This window comes from Leopardus geoffroyi, chromosome B3 (genome assembly GCF_018350155.1).
Source record: "Leopardus geoffroyi isolate Oge1 chromosome B3, O.geoffroyi_Oge1_pat1.0, whole genome shotgun sequence".
NCBI classification, from domain to species: domain Eukaryota; kingdom Metazoa; phylum Chordata; class Mammalia; order Carnivora; family Felidae; genus Leopardus; species Leopardus geoffroyi.
The window spans coordinates 70263313-70281919 of record NC_059337.1 but is presented as its reverse complement, the minus strand read 5'-3'; the positions used below and the strand labels follow the sequence as shown (position 1 = coordinate 70281919).

The window sequence follows — 18607 nt, the reverse complement described above, 5'->3', positions numbered from 1 at the left end:
TCTCTCCTCCAAAAAGTCAATCAGTCAATACAAAAACAGTCTTGTTTTTTCTTTTAAACTCTTGTGCTTCTGTGAGTGCTCTGGATTCAGAGTGACTGCTAAGCCTATTTTCATATCTGATTGGATTTCTTTCTTTTTTAAGGCTGAATAATATTTCAGTGTATGTATTTTTTTTTTTCAATTCTCATTTATTTTTGGCTCTTGGGGCAATGTTATCTTGTGTATGTATTTCTTTATCCATTCATTCATCCATGGACATTTAGGTTTTTTCCTATCTTGGTTATTGTAAATAATGCTACAGTGAACATGGAAATGCAGATACCTATTCAAGATCCTGATTCTACTCCTGTGGATAAACATCCAGAAGAGGAAATGCTATACCATATGGTAGTTACATTTTTAAATTTTTGAAAATTTCCATAATGTTTTCTGTAATGAGTGTACCAATTTACTTCCCACTAATAGTATAACAGGATCCCCTTTTCTCCACATCCTCACCAACATTTGTTTTCTTCTGTTTTTTAAAAGTATCCATACTAACAGGTGAGAGGTGAAATTATTTCACTTTCATTTTGATTTGTGTTTCTCTGAGGATTAGTGACGTTGAGCACATCTCATATTTGCTGGCTATTGGTAGGACTTCTTTGGGAAAATGTCCGTTCAGGTTCTTTGCCCATTTTTTAATGAAGTTATTTGCTATTTTGCTATTGAGTTGTATGAGTTCTCTATATATTTTGGATATTAACCCTTTTTCAGACAAATCCTATGGGAATATTTTCTTCCATCTTTTTCACTTTGTAAATTGTTACCCTCATTATGTGCAAGCTTTTTAATTTGATGTGACACTGAATTCATTTTTCTAGTATTTTGTGGAGAATTTTTGCATCTATACTCTTTAGGAATATAGCCTTTAGTTTTCTTCTCTTGTAGTATCCTTATGTACCTTTAGTATCAAGGTAATGTGGGCCTTATAAAATGACTTTGGAAGTATTTCTTCCCCATCAATTTTTTGGAAGACTTTAACAAATATTAACACTAATTCTTTAAATGTTTGGTAAAATTCACCAGTGAAATCATCTGGTCCTGGACTATTCTCAGAAAGTTTTTAATTCCTGATTCAATCTCTTTATTTGTAATTGATCCATTAAGATTTTATATTTTTTTCATCATTCAGACTTGATACATTTTATATTTCTAGGAATTTATCCATTTCTTGTTAGGTCTTCCAAGTTGTTGCCTATAATTGTTTACAGTAGTCTCAATATCCTATGTATTCTTGTAGTATCAGTTATAAAGTCTCCTTTCTTTCACTTATAATTTTATTTATCTCAATCTTCTCTATTTTTTTGTTAGTTTAGCAAAAAATTTGTCTAGTTTTTTATCCTTCCAAAAACAAATTCAGTTTTCATAATCTTTTCTTTGGTTTTTCTACTACTTACTTTTGCACTATTTTATTTCCTTCCTTCTGCTAGCTTTTGGTTTAGTTATTATTTTTCTAGGTCTTTGAAATGTAATGTTAGATTGAGAACTTTATTTTTCTTAAGTATCTGTTGTTATAAGATTTTAGAAATATTTTTGCTGTATCCTATGACTTTTGTATGCTCTATTTCCATTTTTGTTTGTCTAATATATTTCCCTTTTTATTTCTTGTTTGGCGCAATGATATTTCAAGAGTGTGTTGTTTAGGGGTGCCCGGGTGGCTCAGTCGGTTAAGCGTCCGACTTCAGCTCAGGTCATGATCTCATGGTCTGTGGGTTCAAGCCCAGCATTGGGCTCTGTGCTGACAGCTTGGAGCCTGGAGCCTGCTTCTGATTCTGTGTCTCCCTCTCTCTCTGCCCCTCTCCTGCTCACACTGTCTCTGTCTCTCAAAAGTAAATAAGTGTAGAAAAAAAAAATTTTTTTAAGAGTGTGTTGTTTAATTTTCACATATTTGTTAATTTTCCAGCTTTATATTGTTATTGATTTCTCCTTTCACACCGTTTTGACCAGAAAATATACTACATGTTATTTCAATCTTTTTAAATTTGTTAAGATTTGTTTTATACCTAAAAAATGATCTATTTTGGAATATGTTCCATGTGCACTTTAGAAAAATGTATATTTTGCCACTTTTGGATAAAAGTTTCTCTAGATAGCACTGGGTGTTGTATGTCAGTGATGAATGCTGGGAATCTATATCAAAACCCAAGAGCACAATTTACACACTGTGTGTTAGCCAATTTGACAGTAAATTATTTTTTAAAAAAAGCAACTTTTTTTTTAGATGCCTTTTAGAACCATTTAGTATTAGATCCATTTACTGTTTCCTTATTGATTTATAGCTGCATGATCTAAAGCTTAGTTTTAGTGTTGTTGAAATTGGGGTACTGATGGCCTCCGCTATTATTGTGTTGCTATCTATTTATCCATTCAATTCTATTAATATTTGCCTTACATATGTATGTAGTCTGATATTGGGTGCATATAGAGTTTTTATATCTTTTTGATGAAGTGATCCTTGTATCATTATACAGTGACCTTCTTTGTGTCTTGTGACAGTTTCTGACTTAAAGTCTATTTTTCTGATATAAGGATAAATAACCCTCTCTCTTTTGGTTACTGTTTGTATAAATATCTTTATCCTTTCCCTCCCTTCTGCCTGCATGTGTTCTTAAAGGTAAAGTTGAGTTTCTTATAGGCAGAGTTAGATAAAAAATGAATATAGTTGGATCTTCATTTTTCTAAAAAATCCATTTAGCCATTCTGTGCCTTTGATTGGATAATTTAGTCCATTTACATTAGAGAACTTACTGCCAATGTGTCCCTTGTTTTATAGGAAACTTACTATAAAACACTTACTGCCAATGTGTTCTGTTTTATAGTTTCTTCCTCTTTCTTCCTCTCTTGCTAACTTCCTTTGTGACTTGATTTTTGTACTGATTTGCATCAGTTGTTTTTTTTTTTTTAAGTTTATTCATTTGAGAGAAACGGAGAGAGAGAGAAAGAGAGAATGCATGCAAGCAAGGGAGGGACAGAGAAAGAGGGAGAAAGAATCCCAGGTAGGCTCTGTGCTATAAGTGCTGAGCCTCTTGTGGGGCTTGATCTCACAGAGATCGTGACCTGAGCTAAAATCAAGAGTCCAACGCTCAACCCACTGAAGCACCCAGGTGCCCCAATTTTGTTTCAATTCTTTTCTCTTTATCTTTTGTGTCTCTACCACACAACATACACCTCTCCTCAAGTGCACATGGGACACACACAAAACTTGATTATTAATTCTCAAAGAAAACATAAATGTCACAAAGTAGAAATATTACAAAAAGTATTTTCTGATAATAATGAAATAAATATAGAATTTAAAATAAAATTGAGAAACAAAAGGCCCAACCATCTTGAAATTTGGAAACCTGCACTTAACACTAAGAAAGGACGTACAGACAAAAACATTTAAAAGTCACAGAATTAAAGAATGAATTAAGTTGCCAAATAAAAAATTAAAAAGAAAGCAAAAATAATACAAACTATAAGAAAGAAAACAAACAAGATAAAAGTAGAAACTAATAAATAACCAAAAATAGTCTATCAAAGCAATAAAACAAAAATCTTATTTTTAGAAAAAATTACAATGTAGACAAACCATAGCTAATCAAAGATAAAAAGGGATGAAGACACATGTAAATAATAAATGCTAAGTGGAATTATTATCTGATAAACAGCAAATTAAAAAAAAATCACTAAATACAGTGGTGCTACATGGGTGGAGGCAGGAGGCAAGGAAGATTACAGAAGTCAAAAGTATACAAGGAGAGTACCCAGCCTCGGGCATCTGGCTGGCCCCTCTTGTTTTTACTAGCTTTTCTTCTCAATGGAAACTTCAGACACCAAACAAAACAAAGAATACAGAAATTATACAGATAGTATAGAAGTCACTAAACAACAATAAAAAAACCCACCTATATCCCACAGAAATTAACAAAAACAAATCCTGAGGAGACAGAATGTGATTTCCAGAGTTACTAAATTATAATATCCAAAATGTACACTTAAAAAAAAAAACAAGTGTGTAAATTTTTTAAAAAATATATGCCCCATGTACAAGAGAAATAAACAGAATCTATCCCTGAGAAAGCCCAGATATTGGACTTACTACAAAAAAAGTTTTAAAAAACTTTTAAATAAGCTCAAAGAGAAAACAAAAACAAAAACAAACAAAAAACAACCAAGAGAATGATGGATGAACAAATCAGGATATCAACGAAGATACGGAAATTATAAAAAGGAACCAAAGTGCAGCTAAAAAATATAACAACTGAAACAAAAGGTCCTGGAAGAAGTGACTATCCACATGCAAAAGAACTGCATCTCTACCTCACATCATACACAAAATGTAATGAAAACTGCATCATTGACTTAAATATAAGAACTAAAACCATAACACTCCTAGAAGAAAATACAGATATAACTCATGGCCTTGGAGGGCAGTAAGTTCTTAGATATGACACCAAAAGCGGAAACATAAAATTTTGGACTTTATCAAATTATAAGATTTTGTGTAATTATATTATCAAAATTGGACTTTATCAAAATTACAAACTTTTGCGCAACAAAGGACATTATCAAGTAAGTGAGAATATAACCTAGGGAATAAGAGGAACATTTATTAACCACATCTCTGACAAGGCTCTAGCATCCAGAATATAGAAAAAAACAATTACAACACAGCAAGAAAAAAAGATAAACTACCCAATTTTTAAATGGACAAAGGACTTAATAGGCATTTCTTCAAAGAAGATATACAAGTAGCCAAGAAGCACATGAAAAGATGTTCAACATTAACAGTTGTTAGGGAAATGCACATCAAAATCATAAGAAACCACTTCATACCCACTATGAGGCCATTTAATAAAAGGAAAATCATCATTGTTGGCAAAACGTGGAGAAATTAGAATTCTTATACACTACTTATGGGAATGTAAACTGATGCAGACATATTGGAAATTTTTTTTTCCAGTTTCTCAAAATGTTAAAAACAGAGTTAGCATATGACCCAGCAATTCCACTCCTAGGTATATACCCCCAAGAAGTGAAAAAAAAGTTCTAAAAAATTTATACACATGTTTACAGCCACACTCATCACAACAGACAGCGGAAGTTATCCAAATATTCATCAACAGATGAATAAACAAAATGCAGCATATCCAAACAATAGAATATTACTCAACCACAAGAAGGAATAAAGTACTGATTCGTTCTACAATGCTGATAAACCTCAAAAATATGTTGAATGAAAGAAGCTAGATATAAAAGCTGACTTGTTGTATGATTCCATTTACATGAAATATCCAGAATAGGTAAATCCACACACACAGAAAACAGATGGGTAGTTTCCAGGATCTGGGGGAAAGACAAAATGGGGAATAATAGCTTAATGGTATGTTTTCTTTTTTTTATTATTATTATGAAATTTATTGTCAAATTGGTTTCCATACAACACCCAGTGCTCATCCCAACAGGTGCCCTCAATACCCATCACCCACCCCCCCTCCCTCCCACCCCCCATAAACCCTCAGTTTGTTCTCAGTTTTTAGGAGTCTCTTATGTTTTGGCTCCCTCCCTCTCTAACCATTTTTTTCTTCCCCTCCCCCATGGTCTTCTGTTAAGTTTCTGTAGCCACTCTGGAAAAGAGTGTGGAGGTTCCTCAAAAAATTAAAAATAGACCTACCCTATGACCCAGCAGTAGCACTGCTAGGAATTTCCCAAGGGATACAGGAGTACTGATGCATAGGGCCACTTGTACCCCAATGTTTATAGCAGCACTTTCAACAATAGCCAAATTATGGAAAGAGCCTAAATGTCCATCAATTGATGAATGGATAAAGAAATTGTGGTTTATATACACAATGGAATACTACGTGGCAATGAGAAAGAATGAAATATGGCCTTTTGTAGCAACATGGATGGAACTGGAGAGTGTTATGCTAAGTGAAATAAGTCATACAGAGAAGGACAGATTCAATGGTATGTTTTCTTAATGGATGAAAATATTTTAGCACTAAGAAGGGTAATTGTGCAACTTGTGAATGTACAAAATACCACTGGATTATTCACTTCAAAATGACAAATTTTACATTATGCGGATTTAACCTCAATTTTAAAAAGGCAAAAGATATAAATACTCTGAAAACAGATAAAAATATAGCCACTTGCCTGGCTTCCTCCCCCAGAAGACTTGCTCACACCACGTCTTCCAACTCGTAAGTTTTGTGGAGCCTTGCTTCCAGTGGTGGTGGCAACTGGTCTCATTTCATAAGCAGACCAGTGTACACCTGGTTAAAATATGTCACATTCAGGCCAGGGACCAAACACTGTGTACAACAGGCAAAGAGCCTCAACAAACAACTGCTCTAAAGGATAAAGTGGCCAGGACAAAACAGCAGAGTACATGTAGCACACACTAGAGACTCTCCCAGAAGTGCCAGGCACTGGGGAACAAGGGACACTACACAGCAGGGCACTATGGGACCTCTTCCTTTATAAGGCTATCACTCTCAAGAACAGAAGACATAGCTGACCTTCCTAACCACAAACAGGCAGAAACTTAGACAAAAAGAAAAGACAGAGAAATTTACCCCAAATGAAAACAGAATAAGGCCACAGCCAGAGAACTAACAAAATAGATATAAGTAACAAGAATAGCAGGAGATTTTTCAACAGAAAATTTCCAAGCCAGAGGGTATGGCATGATATATTCAAAGTGCTGAATGGGAAAATCTGAATCAGCCCAGAATACTCTTTCTCACAAACCTATTAAGAGGAGGAGACAAAATGAGTTTCCCAGGGCATAAAGCAACTGTATTTTCAGGGAGTCCAAACTACTCAGAAAATTTCTGTCTGCTACATAATTCTCCCCTATACAAAGAGTTACACAAAATACTGCCATAATAAAAGCAGTTAATTAATAGCACTAATTGTGCTTGGGTAGTGACCAAGTTCAACTCAGAGACTTGGTGTTGCCAGCCAGAAATGAGTCTGTTATGAGAATTGTCTCCTAGAATCACATTGGTTTCTAAAGAAAGTAAGAAGAAAAGTGGTTAATGAGTCACCTAGGGGGTGACATCTGTTTTTGTAAATCACCATCTCCTTCCCCTACTAAAATTTGGTTTTTGTTTTTATCTGACCATCTATCATCTATCTATCTATCTATCTATCTATCTATCTACCTACCTACCTACCTACCTATCTATCTGCCTCTTTATATTTTGCCATGAAGGCAAAAGAAAGCTCTTGAAAAACAAGGAAAGCAAATAAAAAATATAACAGGAAGGGGATAATTGCATCAACAATTGTAGCATTGCAATGTCCCTCAGCCTTTGAGTAACTTCTTCTAACAGTATAAACCAAGAGTTTCTGACAGATCAGCCTCATTCTATATTATTCTAGCTTTGGTCTAAGTTTGTAGTCAACCAAATATATCAAACTGTTAGGGTTAATCCAAGCCATCTGAGCTAACATATTAAATACAGAATCATTGTTTAGTGTACTAATATCATTAAATATGGCCAATCCAACATTTTATTCCTTCCATCCAAGTCAAACACTCTTAGGATCCATTCCCATATATAACGTTCCAGGTGTCTATTAATACAGATATATAAAATCTTACAGTTATTTTGGTGTATACTGCATCTAGTCATGGATTCCATTTTGCCCCTGACTCACCGGAGCTTTCTGGGACTTGAGCCTGACTATAGGACTAGGAACAATGTGAAGAGGTGGGAACAGGCACTGATAATTGTCAGCAGTCCCCCTCTGGTAACCAACTCAGAAGAGGTCATTATAGTTTTCAGATAAGCACAGACAAATCTCTTCATATAGAGAAAAGAAAAGATGCTCCCACCAGTAAATGAGGATTGAAAGATGTTCTGGTTTCTGAGTTTGTGTTGCTGGGACTTTCTACATCTTGGGAGACTAAAGTTTTTCTCATGGTGACATTCTCCTTGATCTATTTAGGGATCATCCCAGGAAATTTCTTCATTTTCTTTCTGGTATTTTTTTTATTCCCATTTACATTTTCCTGTGTACTTCCTGCTGGCCAACCAGTCCCTCATTGATGTGGACTTTTCTTTACCACAGTTCCCAAGATGATTATAGACTTTTTTAATGAATGCAAGATTTCTTTGCAAAGTTTCAGGGCACAGACATGCTTCATCCACATAATGGGCAGAGTGGAGATGGTGTTAGTTATAGCCATAGCGTCTGACAGGTACATGGCAATCTGTAAACCTCTTCAATACCTGGACATCATGAACCCTAAAATACATGTTTCATTTGTAACTACTTGCTGGGTAACTGTGGTGAACTACTTATGTCTCCATTTGTTTTCGTTACAAACGTGTGCTTTTGTGGTTATATTAGAAGTAAAAACCTTCTATTATAACTTTTCCAGAATCATCAAACTTGCATGCAGAGATGGAGCCAAGTTTGAATTTATTATTGCTGCCAATAATAACATCATGAGCATAGGCACCTTCTTTTTACTAATCCTTTCCTATATCCTTATTTTGGTCACTGTCTGGAAATGTTCTCAGAAAGACTTACCCAAGGCATTTGTCACTCTGTCAGCTCACATCACTGTGTTGACTCAGTTTTTTACCTTATTCATGTTTCTTTTTTTGTTTTGTTTTGTTTTTTGACCATAATCACAGTCTGGTTTATTTATTTTTTTAATATGAAATTTATTGTCAAACTTGTTTCCATACAACACCCAGTGCTCATCCCAACAGGTGCCCTCCTCAATGCCCATCACCCACTTTCCCCTCCCTCCCACCCCCCATCAACCCTCTGTTTATTCTGTGGCCTTTCCCCACTTCTTCAAGTGATAAATACCTGTTCATTGTATTGACTCACTATAGTATTGACTTTGCTATCACCTCTGTCTTTAATCCTTCCATCTATCCATACATAATAGAACAAAGACATAAAAGTAGCAATAAAAAGATTGAATGAGCAGGAACATGTCAGATTTTGCTGACTGAATGTGACTCTGGAGCTCTAAAACTATACATCCACTAAGTATCCACTTTGGATACTTCCACTTTGGGTATTTCCACTTTGGATACTTCTGACATTTAACATGACCATATCTGAACATAATATCTATCTCACTGAACAGATTCCTACTACTAGAGCATTTATTCATAACCTCTACTACCATGGGAAATGTGAATCCACCATGATATGGGTTATTTTAACAGAGAGTATCACTATCTACTAAATAATACTTACGATTGAAATTGTGATCATTTTGACAGAAGACGGACATAATGACATCTCTTCTGCTTCCCAAAGATTTGCAAATGAAATGCAAACACACTTTGGAGAATGTCAGGAATCATTACATCAAATATACGCAGGACTAGTAATTCTAATTATTCAGGCTGTGTTCCCTCAGAAGAAGATCCAAAAACAAAATTTTATTGCCAGTAGTTTATTTGGAAATTGATTTTTGAAAATTTCATCAAGGGAATAGGAAGTGAGACAGAGATGTGAAGGTTGCTTAGGTTGATAAATGTAACTGGGGTGGAAGCCTAGAATGGTCCTCTAGGTTACTCTATAAATTCTGTGGCTTAGAATTGTCCCATTTTAAGGGAAAGGAACTGGAATACTTTTTCATTTGTAAAGGGTGCAATAACTCCTTAGTATGTCCAGTCCAGAATACTGTGCATGATAGGAAGGAAGCCAGAGGAAAAACCATCAGGTAGACTTCCAGCTGCTGGAAGTTGAAAACTATCTCCTTCTTTGAAAACAATAAATGCAAAGGTATATTCCACTTTTTAAAGAACTCAGGCCCCATTTTACCTTATCCTGTCAAAGATTCTCTAACGTGATGGCTGTTTTCAATTTCACAAAAGGAAGACTTAAAACAGAAGTGACAAGCTATAGCAGCACCGTTGCTCAGAGCTGATAGTTATGTTCCCCTCTATTACCCATTCTAAAGCCCCCATCATCAGGCAGTTCTTCTGATGATCTATGTTATTTGACTACTGAGACGATCCAGTTTTTTTAAGAGTAGTTTGAGCCCTGATTAATATGTTCTTGTCAATCTACTATTGCTACAATTGCCCTATTATAGTTATCATACATCATGAAGCCAACAAGGCATGCCTCATTGAATTCCTAGTTTTAGAAAATCTCTTTGCTGTATCATCTATTAAGAAGCAACCTGGTATTTATCCACTATGGGATAAAAATGAGGTAACTCAGTCTTCCAAATGCTGGTCTTCAAATCTGAGGAACGCCAAATGACATAAAAGCAGTTAAACATTTTAGGTTTATTATAACCCATACTGTGTCTCCCAAAAGAAGCATTCTCCCCACTATAACAAATCCTAAAATTTGAAAACAGAAAACAGAAAATGCACAAGAACTTCACTGGGATTTATGATGAGACACTACTGTTTTATCTATCCCTTTGGTTTACAGAACCTATATATTTTATCCACAGGGGACATAGCACATCTAAAGGACACTGGTTCAAAACATATAAAGTATAGATTTTGACTCTGCAGGGTATCATCTTCAAGCTGGTGCCTCAGTTGTAATTTTAACAGGCTATCCCAATGTTCTTTCAGATAAACAGCTCCCAGTTGTGCAATGTATACTAGGAAAAATGGGTTCCTTAGTTATGTGTGTTTTGTGCACTTTCTTTGCTATAAAGTGTGTAGTCTTGGTCTAAGGAAATAATATACAAGATTTCATATTGGAAATCTGACACTGTGAACACTTGGATAGTGGTACTGACCAGAACATTCAAGGTAGGAAAGATAATACATACTCATATATATGAATCCCCACGAGGATAAATCTCTCTCTCCTCTAGTTTAGAAAGGGCTCAGTGTCAGTAATTACTCTCAAGTGATTGATTTCAGCCCTCAAAACATGGTACCATTTCAAGGATCTACTTGTGCTGCTGAATAGGTCAAACATTCTACAGTGGTAGTAACTCACAAAAATTCATGTAACAAAAAGCTCACTCTAGGACCTATATATAGCTTTCCTTTCTACCATGATGTCTTCTTCATTCATGGGTCCATTAGGAAAACATTAGGTTAGCTAAGGAAAGCTTACCATTTATTCTTTCAATTACCTAGTTCAATACATTATATCTAATGATTCTTTAAATTATCCATGTTCAAATAAGTTGAGTAATTTCAGGCTCCTAATTGAAATCTGACCAAAACATTCCATTCCAATAAAAAAGAAAAAGAAATACTTCAACAATTCCACTAGGGAATTCTCCAAACATGTAAGAAGAAAATGCAATCTAAACCTCCTTTAGAAATATGTGTATTTTTTAAAAAGATAGAACAGTTTACATGACTGAGATAAAATAAAGGGTCTGTTGAAAGGGCGGGCCTACGCCGGCCAATTCCATCTTGTTCTGTGTTCTCCACCTTGAGTGACTATGTCCCCGACATGATCCCTTTTCCGGGAAAATCGCAGAAACCTCAGATCGCGCCTCCTCCCCTTGAGTAACCTCCCGCTCACCCATTCAAACTTCCTGATCAAAACATGCCCAGCGACCTGCATAACAGGACTCTGACCCTTCCCCAGCCAATCGGCCGAGGCCACAACCCTTCCCCAGCCAATCGGCTGCCCCTAGACCCCTATAAAACCTTTGTGCTTTTGAAACTCGCTCTCTCTCCCCGGTATCTCACCTCTGCGTCGGTTCAGGTAGGGGATTGAGCTCGAGCTCGCTCGAATAAAGGCTCTTTTGCTTTTGCATTGGACTCGGCTCCCTAGTGGTCTTTGGGGATCACGAATTCTGGGCATAACATTTGGGGGCTCGGCCCGGGATCCCCAAGACCCCCGAGGGACCCCCGACCCGGAGAGCCTGACTGGCCACGGTTAGTGTCTGTCTGTTTGTTCTGTCTTTTCTGTGTGAGCTCATTTCTGGAATTCTGGTAGTGCCCGACATGGTCTAAGTGGATGCACTGGAGGACCACGGGCCGGGAGTTTCAGAAGACGTTCCGATTCTCCCTTCTGGAGGGACGTGGAATCCCCTCAAAGGTCTGAGACGAGGCGGGTCGCTCCCACTGGTCGGCATGAGGCCATCGTCTTTGGAGGGACGTGGAATCCCCTCATCAGTTTTGGAGGGACGTGGAATCCCCTCAAATGTCTAAGCTAGCTTTCAGTTTTGCTTCCATGGAGTTGGAAGACTTTGTAGGGGCCCTCTGTTTGTTTTTGTGTTTCTCTGTTTTGCTCTGTGGAATTACTGGACGGACGTTATGGGACAGACTCAGACTACTCCTCTAAGTATTATGATTGATCACTTTAAGGATGTGAGGGGAAGAGCTAACAACCTCAGTATGGAAGTCCGAAAGGGTCGGTGGCAGTTTTTTTGTTCTAGCGAGTGGCCAACTTTCAATGTCGGATGGCCACCAGAGGGGACCTTCAACCTCCCTACCATCCACCGAGTCAGGAGTATCATCTCTCGGCCTAAGACGGGTCATCTTGATCAGCTCCCTTACATTATCACTTGGCAGGACCTTGTAGAAGACCCACCCTCTTGGCTTAAGCCCTTCCTAGCCCCGCTCCCTCCGGAGCCAAAACCCATTCTTGCTTTGCAGGGGACAAAGAAGAAGAAAAGTCTTATCCAGCCTTCAGCACCCCTCTACCCTGTCTTACAGGGGGGTACTGAAGAAGAGTTAATTTTTCCTCCCCCATAACCCCTCTAGGATGCCGGAAGAACACCATCCTCCCCCTCCGGGGGAGGCAGACGCTGTTCCGAGAGCGGGAGGCGGAAACGCTCCAGTGGGAAGCCCGCCCTTTACCAGACAAAGGGCTCAGAGGGAGCAATCCGCCTCCACCACCGACTACACTCTTCTGCCCCTGCGAGCCGCCAGACCCTCAGACGCGGAGGGGAATCAGCCCCATCACTATTGGCCTTTCGCCACTAGTGACCTCTACAATTGGAAAGCTCAGAATCCTAAGTTTTCAGAGAAACTGGCAGGGCTTATTGATTTATTAGACTCTGTTCTTTTTACCCATCAGCCCACGTGGGATGATTGCCAGCAGCTTTTGCAAGTCCTGTTCACGACTGAAGAAAGAGAAAGAATCCTCAATGAGGCCCGAAAACTAGTTCCGGGTGCAGACGGGAATCCCACCACCAACCAGGCTCAGATAGATGCCTTCTTCCCCTTAACTCGGCCCCAGTGGGATTTCAACATGGCAGAAGGTAAGGAGAGGCTCCAGGTCTACCGCCAGACTCTAATGGGGGGTCTCCGAATGGCTGCTAGAAAGCCAACCAATTTGGCCAAGGTAGGAAATGTACAACAGGGAAAAGATGAATCTCCAGCTGCCTTTTTAGAACGGATCATGGAGGCATTCCGTACCTATACCCCCATGGATCCAGAGGCTCCGGAAAGCAAGGCAGCTGTTATCATGGCCTTTGTAAACCAATAGGCCATAGACATTAGGAGAAAATTACAGAAAATAGATAGACTAGGAGAAAAAAGTCTGCAGGACTTACTGGTGGTAGCCGAAAAGGTATATAATAACCAGGAGCCTCCTGAGGACAAGCAGCCTCGCGTCATGGTGGCTGCCAGCAGTAAGCAGACTTGAGACCTGGCCAGAATACTACTAGCTACCACTGCTGACTTCCCCGAGGAACGAGACCGCCATCTCCGGCAGCTGGCAGACGACGCAAGAAAAGGTAAAGGAACCACCAAGGGGGGTAAGCAGAGGCTGCAGAAGGATCAGTGCGCATACTGCAAGGAGATAGGGCATTGGGCCCGAGATTGTCCAAAAAGGGCCGGCGGGAAGGGAAGCAAGACTGATCGAGTAAAAGTCCTAGAGCTAGATGAACTAAGTGATTAGGGGAGTCGGGGTTTGGACCCTCTCCCCAAACCCAGGGTAACTCTTAAAGTGGAGGGGACCCCTGTTGACTTCCTTGTCGACACCGGAGCACAACATTCGGTCCTCCACACCCCACAAGGAAAACTAGACAGCAAGAAGTCCTGGGTACAAGGGGCAACTGGTATGAGCCAGTATTCATGGACTACCCGAAGAACAGTAGATTTGGGAACAGGCCGGGTATCCCACTCCTTTATGGTAATACCAGAATGCCCCTACCCGCTGTTAGGACAGGACTTACTGACTAAGATTGGAGCTCAGATAACTTTCAGACAAGGGGGGCCTCAGGTCACCGATGGCAAGGGCCACCCCATCCAGGTCCTGACCATGAAACTGGAGGATGAATACCTCCTCCACCAGGAGGCGCTCCCGAGAGAGGATAATATAGACAGATGGCTACAAGAATTCCCCTCGGTTTGGGCAGAGACGGGGGGGATGGGACTGGCCACTCACAGGACCCCAGTCCTGGTAGAGCTCAAGCCAGGAGAGAGTCCGGTAAGGATCAAACAATACCCCATGTCTCAGGAGGCCCGGAAGGGGATCCAGCCACACATCCGGAGACTCTAAAGCTTAGGGGTACTAGTTCCTTGCCAGTCTGCCTGGAACACCCCCCTACTGCCGGTCAAAAAGCCTCACACAAATGACTATCGACTGGTACAAGACCTCCGGGAAGTAAATAAGAGGGTCGCAGACATACACCCAAATGTTCCTAACCCATATACTCTCTTGAGCTCCTTGGCACCCTCCAGGGTCTGGTATACTGTACTAGATTTAAAGGATGCCTTCTTCAGTCTGCTGCTGGCACCCTAGAGCCAACCCTTGTTCGCCTTTGAGTGGCATGATCCGGAGGAGGGCTACAGTGGGCAACTCACCTGGACACGGCTACCTCAGGGATTCAAAAATTCACCCACCATCTTCGACGAGGCACTACACGAGGACCTGGGTGAGTACAGAAGGGAGCACCCTGGCCTCACCCTCCTACAGTATGTAGATGACATGCTGATTGCTGCCGACATGGCCGAAGACTGTGAGCGAGGGACCCAGGACCTGCTGGCTACCCTGGGGGCCTTAGGGTACCGGGCATCCGCGAAGAAGGCTCAGATATGCAGGGAGAGGGTAAGTTACCTGGGATATATCCTGGAGGGTGGACAGCGGCGGTTATCAGATGCCAGAAAAGAAACTGTCCTAAAGATCCCTATTCCCACCTCCCGAAGAGAAGTGAGGGAATTCCTAGGATCAGCCGGCTACTGCCGCCTCTGGGTTCCAGGTTTTGCTGAGATTGCCAAGCCCCTATATGAAGCTACCAAAGAGGAGAAAACATTTAAATGGACTGAAAAAGAAGAAATTGCTTTTAATCAGTTAAAAAAGGCCCTCTTACGTGCCCCAGCCCTGGGCCTACCAGACATTACGAAACCCTTCCACCTCTTTGTAGATGAACATAAGGGAATAGCAAAAGGGGTTCTAACTCAAGCCTTAGGCCCCTGGAACCGCCCAGTGGCTTACCTAAGAAACTAGACCCAGTGGCTGCCGGCTGGCCGCCATGCCTAAGAATTATTGCGGCAACAGCACTCCTAGTCAAGGATGCAGACAAACTGACCCTAGGACAGGAGATCTGGATCACGACCCCACACGCCATTGAAGGGGTCCTGAAACAGCCTCCGGATAGATGGATAAGCAATACACGTATGACTCATTACCAGAGCCTCCTACTCAACCCTCCATGAGTGCGGTTCCACCCCAGTGCAGCCCTCAATCCTGCAACCCTGCTGCCCGACCCTGACCTAGGTGCTCCACTACATGACTGTGCGGGAATCCTGGAACAAGTACATGGATTCCGGACGGATCTGACCGACCGGCCCCTCCCCAATGCCGAGGCTACTTGGTTCACTGATGGCAGTAGCTTTGTGCAAGACGGACACAGGTATGTGGGTGCAGCGGTGGTCACTGAAACGGACACCATATGGGCGGAGGCTCTACCCTCCGGAACGTCAGCCCAGCGAGCAGAGCTCATAGCCCTCACCAAGGCGCTGATGCTGGGAGGTGGAAAATGGCTTAACATCTACACAGACAGCCGTTATGCATTTGCCACAGCTCATATTCATGGGGCAATTTATCAGGAGAGGGGGTTACTGACGGCAGAAGAACGGACTATAAAAAATAAGCAGGAGATACTTAACCTGCTTACGGCCTTATGGCTTCCTGCCAAGCTAGCCATTATCCACTGCCAAGGGCACCAAAAAGCTGATAACCCAGTAGCTAGAGGTAATCGAAAGGCTGACCAGGCAGCCAAGGCAGTAGCCCTTACTCCAGTCCCAACCATGACCATACAACTACCAGACCCAGGAGACCCAGTTTTACCAGACCAGCCCAAGTACTCCCAGGAGGAGTTACAGCAGATCAAGAAACTCCCCATGGCCCAGGAGATAAAGGGATGGTGGTATACACCTAACAAGGAGCTCATGCTGCCAGACCAGCTCGGAGTCTCAGTATTAGAGCACATGCATTGGTCTACTCACATGGGGGCCCGAAAATTAAAAGACTTAATCTGACATGCCGGAATCAAGATTCACCAACAGGACACCAAAATAGAGCAAGTTGTATCTGCCTGCAAGACCTGCCAACTCACCAACGCGAGAGCCACATCAAATAAAAAAGGAACCAGGCTCAGAGGCACCAGACCGGGAGCCCAATGGGAAGTCAACTTCACTGAAGTCAAACCAGGAAAGTATGGTTATAAATATCTTTTAGTATTTACAGACACCTTCTCTGGCTGGGTGGAGGCATACCCAACCAAGCATGAAACGGCTCAGACGGTGGCTAAGAAGCTACTAGAAGACATCTTACCCAGGTATGGTTTTCCTGCCATGGTAGGATCAGACAATGGACCAGCTTTTATCTCGCAGGTAACACAGGCAGTAGCCAAGGCGGTAGGGGCAAACTGGAAATTACATTGTGCTTATAGGCCCCAGAGCTCAGGACAGGTAGAAAGAATGAATAGAACCCTAAAAGAGACCCTTACCAAATTAACCATGGAGACTGGCAGGGACTGGGTGACTCTCCTACCATACGCCCTTTACCAGGTTAGAAACACTCCTTACACTCTGGGTTTTACTCCCTACGAGATCATGTTTGGCAGGCCACCCCCTGTTATTCCCAGCCTTCGAGCTGAACTTATTGCTGAGTTTAAAGATCAAGAACTTTTTCTTTCCTTGAGAGGGCTCCAGAGGGCGCACGAGGACATTTGGCCGCGCCTCCGTGCCATCTACGAGGCTGGCCCGACCCTGACACCTCATCAGTACAGGCCGGGAGACTGGGTCTATGTCAAGAGGCACCACCGAGAGACCCTCGAGCCGCGCTGGAAGGGACCCTACATCGTGGTGCTGACAACCCCCACCGCTCTCAAAGTAGATGGCATCGCGACCTGGGTCCATCACACCCACGTTCGGCCAGCGGACCCCTCCTCGATCCGGAAGGACTTTGTCACGCGATGGGCCATCAGTCGGGACCAACAGAACCCGCTCAAGCTCAAGCTACAGCGCATTCGACCCACCTAATATTGGTAACTCTGTTAACTCTGCTTGTCATTGCTCATGCTGCCAGGAGTCCCCACGCCCCCCAAAACATCACCTGGCAGATCATAGACACCAGCTCGGGGACAATACTTAATCAGACCTCCCAGAGCCACCCCAGGGACACATGCTTCCCAGAACTTAGCGTAAACCTCCAAACTCTGTTCCCCTTGTCACCATAAATGCAGCCGGTCCCATGATTGGGTCCGTAAGCTACATGACAAGGGGGGAATGAAAGGGCGGGCCTACACCGGCCCGACTCCATCTTGTTGTGTCCTTCATAGACCACGCCTCCTCCCCTTGAGTAACCTCCCGCTCACCCATTCAAACTTCCTGATCAAAACATGCCCAGCGACCTGCATAACAGGACTCTGACCCTTCCCCAGCCAATCGGCTGAGCCACGACCCTTCCCCAGCCAATCGGCTACCCCTAGACCCCTATAAAACCTTTGTGCTTTTGAAACTCGCTCTCTCTCCCCGGTATCTCACCGCTGCGTCGGTTCAGGTAGGGGATTGAGCTTGAGCTAGCTCGAATAAAGGCTCTTTTGCTTTTGCATCGGACTCGGCTCCCTAGTGGTCTTTGGGGATCACGAATACTGGGCATAACATCTGTCACACCAAGACACAACAATCAGAGTTCTTGCTCAGTTATAAACTTTTCTAGGAGGAGGATCAAGGGAAGATGGTGGCGTAGGAGGATAGTGGGCTCACCGCGCGTCCTGCTGATCACTTAGATTCCACCTACACCTGCCTAAATAACCCAGAAAACCGCCAGAAGACTAGCAGAACGGAGTCTCCGGAGCCAAGCACAGACGAGAGGCCCCCGGAAGAGGGTAGGAAGGGCGGCGAGGCAGTGCGCGCTGCACAGACTGGCAGGAGGGAGCCGGGGCGGAGGGGCAGCCCGCTAACAAGCAGAGCCCCCTAGTCTGGCTTGCAAAAGCGGAGCGGCCAGACGGAGTGTGTTCCGACAGCAAACGGGACTTGATATCTGGAAAGTTATAAGCTAACAGCTCTGCTCCGAAAGCGGGAAGGCTGGAGGACAAAGGGAGGGAGAGTTACTGAGCCCCGGGCGACAGAGCTCAGTTTGGCGGGGAACAAAGGCACTCATCAGTGCCATCTCCCCTGCCCATCCCCCAGCCAAAATT

At 42.0% G+C, this 18607-nt stretch overlaps 1 protein-coding gene and 1 pseudogene across 1 annotated transcript; both read left to right on the top strand.

Annotated features, from left to right (window-relative positions):
• The first annotated feature begins 4444 nt into the window (after positions 1–4444).
• LOC123583659 lies at positions 4445–9010 on the top strand (annotated as a pseudogene).
• Positions 9011–11851: 2841 nt separating this feature from the next.
• LOC123583658 lies at positions 11852–17447 on the top strand. Its single transcript, XM_045450807.1, is given in 4 exon segments — positions 11852–11885; positions 12717–15009; positions 16458–16500; positions 17110–17447. Coding segments are annotated over 3 exon segments (2673 nt in total). The 5' UTR covers positions 11852–11885; position 12717.
• Positions 17448–18607: the final 1160 nt, after the last annotated feature.